Raw genomic sequence first — 4,656 nt, forward strand, 5'->3', positions numbered from 1 at the left:
TCAGAGTCTCAGGCCCTGTGCCCTTTGCTCTGACATGGAAGGAAGGCATCATAACTTTAATGGCAAGTTAACGGTTAATCTTCACGTGGATGCTGGGAGGGACAGTAAGGTTTCATTACTGTTGCTGAACAAGCACTGGTGCAATAAATACCTTTTAAAGAGCTTATTTGGGTTAATATAATGCATCATAACACATTTCTGATTCAGTGGTAAAATGACAAATGAGAGCGAGTCACTCATCAAACATACAGAAACACTTTACTCTGTAAAATGCCAAAAACAAAATCCAACAGTTGATGTACATATGTTCAAACCATAGAATTTTTCAACAACAAAAACAAATTAAACATGTATTTTCAACTTAGCAATGTGCGTTCATTCAGAAAAACAATCATTGTTTTTTCCTTTTTATTTTTATTTGCAGTACTATATAGGGACACCATTCATATCTGGATTCAAATTTGAATCCAGTTCATTGTGAAAAATGTGAACAGCAAATGAACCAACATTAGTCATGTGAACGAACACCACAGACTGATGAAACACAAATGAAGATCTGTGGTGCGAGTCGGTTTTGTACGTTTCTAAACTATTGTGCCCAAGATAAACATTTATGAACTCATTAAGGTCATTACACCAATGTAAGCATACAAATCTACAAAACCTTTGTGGCAGTATGATACAACATGTGACTCATACTTGAGGCAATTAAAAAGAATCCAATACTGAACTCACATTACAGTATCTCTGTAACCAATACTGAATTTGTATATTCAATAATAAGGGGGGATTTAAAAATGAATCAAAATAAACCATTTCATGTTTCCTATAGCTCGTGTGAGATTCAGTTAGCTGAGGTTCTATGGTTCTCTTAACGAGCGGCCAAAATTTGAGAATATGAGGGATGTGATTTTGATCACAGTACCAAAACTGTACTGTGAAGAATTAATGTATCCAACCTCCAAAAGTCCTCCAACAGTGCTCTATATTGTACAACACTAACCGCAATCCTTTCTTCCCGTCCCACTATCCTGCATCTTTGTAGGAATAGTTATTCTCGACTATATCATGAGATCTCCATGCTTAATTAGACTTAAATTAGATTTAAGTTCGCCCCGATTGTCACATCACTCCCCCAGACACAACCCAAACACATAGAAGTGCCACTTTTAACTCTGGAATATGGAAATGTTTTTATACACATGAAAAAAAATAAAAATAAAATCAAACAATGACTAAAAAAAGGTCCAACTGACAGTTCCTGGAAAGAAATCCCAACCAGTGGGTTTGGATGAGTGTCCTTCATAGCAGGACTAGAGCATCTTGGTAAAGAAGTCGAGCTGATCTGGCGGAGCGGGTGGAGTTCTGGTCCTCGTTAGATGGTTGACTTGATAGGTTTGTATGCAGGTAGTTTCACACATGTATTGCTGCCCTAAAAAAGAGAAAAGCAGCAGTTATATATCACAATAATGCAATGCTTTATGTTCAGATGCAATTTTATTACAATAGATTGCAGTGGCAGGCCGTGCATTTCACACCTAGGCCTTCACTGGGGTTCTTTCCTGAATTAATCCACCTCTATACCATCAGGACGCCACGGCAAAAGATACTAATTAACCGTTAAATAGTAAAAAATACATTAGGCTACAGTATTTCACACCTCACAAGGAATAGTCAATTTTATTACAGTCCACCTTGAAAATGAATCTGCGACCAAATCGATTTCTTCTCCTCTGTCAGCCATTGTGAGTTAAAATATATATATTTTATTTAGTTTGTGCGGTTCGCTGCCTCTGACTACTCCAATTATCCAATCAAAGGACGGGAAATTGCTGATGTAATCGTATGCCTGTTAGATGGCCCCAGTGACGCCAACTCGAAATCTGATTGGTTAATGTAACAATTTCATTGCCACTTATTTTAAGCTACGGGCGCCTGCACTATTGATTCTGAAGGCCTTAAGGCAGATTTCTTTCACCCTGGCAACACATGATGTCAGCCACTGGCCGAAATACGATTGGATAAACATACACTACTGGAAGCAGCCCAACCAAGAGAAAAGCTATGAAATGTAGAGAAAAGACTATTGGGAATAATTTAATACACATTCATGGAAAACTATATTAAATATATTAAAATTCAAGTCAGTGATTCAGATCACTGTTTAGGCCAGCAGAGAAGGCCTTGCTGGCCCACCACTGACAGATTGTAACGGTTCATTCAAACACCTGTCATTAATAATATATAATAAAAGAATTTATTTTATAAGGTGTATTCTAATTGGTATTCATATGACTATAACAGACAGTGCAGGCTGTTAATACATTCAAGTGCTGTAACTTTATAACAATAAATATACAGTAATGGAAACACATTACTCTAAGCTCTTGTTGTCATTTGCTAGCTGTCACAGCGATATAATTCATCTCAGGACTTTGAGACCTATAATTAACTTGTTTACATTGTCTGTCTGTTTCATAGTGCTTTAGAATTCTTCGGGCATAGCCATCTGCTTGGGACTTAATTATACAAATATTTGTTTAGAGTTGATTTCTCAACTCATTAAGTATGGCATTGTCCATTCCTGGAACATTCGGCATTCTGCGTCCATCAGTGAGAGAGTATGCGTGTGTCCTTACCTTCGCTATACTTCCTCCTTGTCATCATGGCAGTTTCCCTCATCCTTAATCGCCTCTCCCCCACTTGAAGCCTCTTCTACATGAGCCAACATGTCGGCCATGAGAGCCTCCTCCAGACGCTTCCTCACGTTGTACACCAGCTCCTCCTGTTTCCTAAACCACGAAACATCCAATTCATACAAATATTTCATAATGAAGATAGGAGCATCCACATACAGGGTCCATATCATTACAACTTAAGCTCTGTTGGATTTAGAATGACAAAAGAGAAATCATACAAAATATACAAAATGTATAAATTATACGGTATTATAAATGACTTTCAAAATCAGATGAGAATAAAAAAGGTAACTTGAAACAGTTATAACTATTATATCTATATCTTATTTACACACATGGGCCAGATGAAGATATGCTGTATTTTAAAAATATATTTGACAGGGTGATGGCATGAGCCGATATGTCAACCATTTCTAAGCATGTCTAAAATTTAGTTTAACCAAATACTTTCATTTTCGTAAAACACACAGCTTTCCCGAAAACATGACAAGTATAAAACATCATCATTAAATGGTACAGCAAGCATCATATTGAACATTCGACTTGTTAAGACAAGCTCAACTTTACATGTTCAAGTACATATTTCAGTAAACAAAAGTCCCAATTACAACATGTTCTAACACGACTTTTTCTAACATAATCATCATCAGACAGTACTGGACCAGGTTTAAAAAAACAATGTGTGTGTGTGTAAATGTACACAGCAAGCATTTCAATCCCAGTGTGATCAGATGAACCAGATCACCTTTTGCGGTTAAATCAGGCAGCATTAGTGAAAAAGTCCCCCCTTACATCATCATGCAGTTATTAATACAAAAGGGAAGGACTGGATCACTAATTACTCAGATACTGACATCCAGGAATGCTTGGTGTAAATGAGGACAAAATTAACCATATATGGAGCAACTCCTAGACAGTGTCTCACCTGATGTCCTCATCTGTAACAATGAAAGCCTTGCAGAGCGGCTGGGCCGTGTTCAGCCAAACTCCAGGGTTCTTCTCCACAGCTGCCGACAGCTGGCCTGTGATGGGAGAAGAGCTGGTGTGCAAGGCGCTAGCGATCGCAGACAGCAAGGTCTTATCCGTGCAGCCAGGTCCTACTCCTGCAGGACAGCAAAGCCACCTCACTGTAGTCATGCTGGTTTTTGCCTCATGTAATAAATGTTAACATATACACATATAGTTTTTTAAAAAAAAAAAGTCATTTTCAATGTAAAATGTGTTTTAACTGTGTTTCATACCCTGTAGACCTTTAGGTAAGTCCATGGTTTTTACCAACTCCTCAGCAATGTCATAGGCATTAAGACCACTCAGCTTCTTCTCCCAAAATAACTGCAGAATAAAAATCACAACATTTAGTAAGGATTAAAAACACACTGGTGAAAATCAGCTCCTGAATTATTGCCACAGTTAATAAACAGCAGCCATTCAGAGAAGAGATGACATGCATAATAAATGACACATGCAAGAAAAAGGAATCTTTTCTTCTACGTCTACAACGTCTATAAGTCCACAACCGCATGGTTACACAAAACAGGAAATAGTTAAAGGTTCCCTTTTTCAAGAAGCATATGTGTTTTAAATCTTTTGTATGAAATGTATTTCTTCTTATGCTGAAGTTTGTTCTCTTCAAATAATCTCTTTGTAGCACATTATTAAGTGTTTACTATGAGAGTAATAGGTGATGGTTTCTAGTTAGAGGAGTGTGATATGTGAATGTAGGAGTAATGGGTTTACTCCTAAAAAGGTTTAGCAGTTTGTTCAATTCTTTAAATGTAGGTTTTGTGCAATGTTTATTTACACAATCATTCATGTTCATTGTTAATAAAGGAAGTGAATACCTCCAGAACTGGTCACAGACTATATGGGCTAAATATTTTCTGCTCTCTAACAAAGTATATTTAGATATTCTTTTTATATTAAGCTTGACTTGTATATGTACCTGTCTTGGCTGGTC

General features: G+C 37.1%; 1 protein-coding gene across 3 annotated transcripts in view; it reads right to left on the reverse strand.

Moving 5' to 3' along the window:
• Positions 1-239: 239 nt before the first annotated feature.
• Positions 240-4,656, reverse strand: part of mbd3b (methyl-CpG binding domain protein 3b) — an 8,266-nt gene continuing 3,849 nt past the window's right edge. For all 3 annotated transcript variants that reach the window (XM_058400607.1, XM_058400605.1, XM_058400606.1), the window contains 5 exons: positions 4,642-4,656; positions 3,941-4,031; positions 3,625-3,802; positions 2,640-2,792; positions 240-1,432 (listed from right to left, as the gene is read on the reverse strand). The exon at positions 4,642-4,656 is cut by the window's right edge and continues 123 nt beyond it. In XM_058400607.1, the coding sequence (XP_058256590.1) occupies positions 2,645-2,792; positions 3,625-3,802; positions 3,941-4,031; positions 4,642-4,656 (432 nt within the window). In that variant the 3' untranslated portion in view covers positions 240-1,432; positions 2,640-2,644. The remainder of the gene's footprint in view (positions 1,433-2,639; positions 2,793-3,624; positions 3,803-3,940; positions 4,032-4,641) is intronic.

The sequence above is a fragment of the Hemibagrus wyckioides genome, linkage group LG10 (genome assembly GCF_019097595.1).
Source record: "Hemibagrus wyckioides isolate EC202008001 linkage group LG10, SWU_Hwy_1.0, whole genome shotgun sequence".
Classification (NCBI taxonomy): Eukaryota; Metazoa; Chordata; class Actinopteri; order Siluriformes; family Bagridae; genus Hemibagrus; species Hemibagrus wyckioides.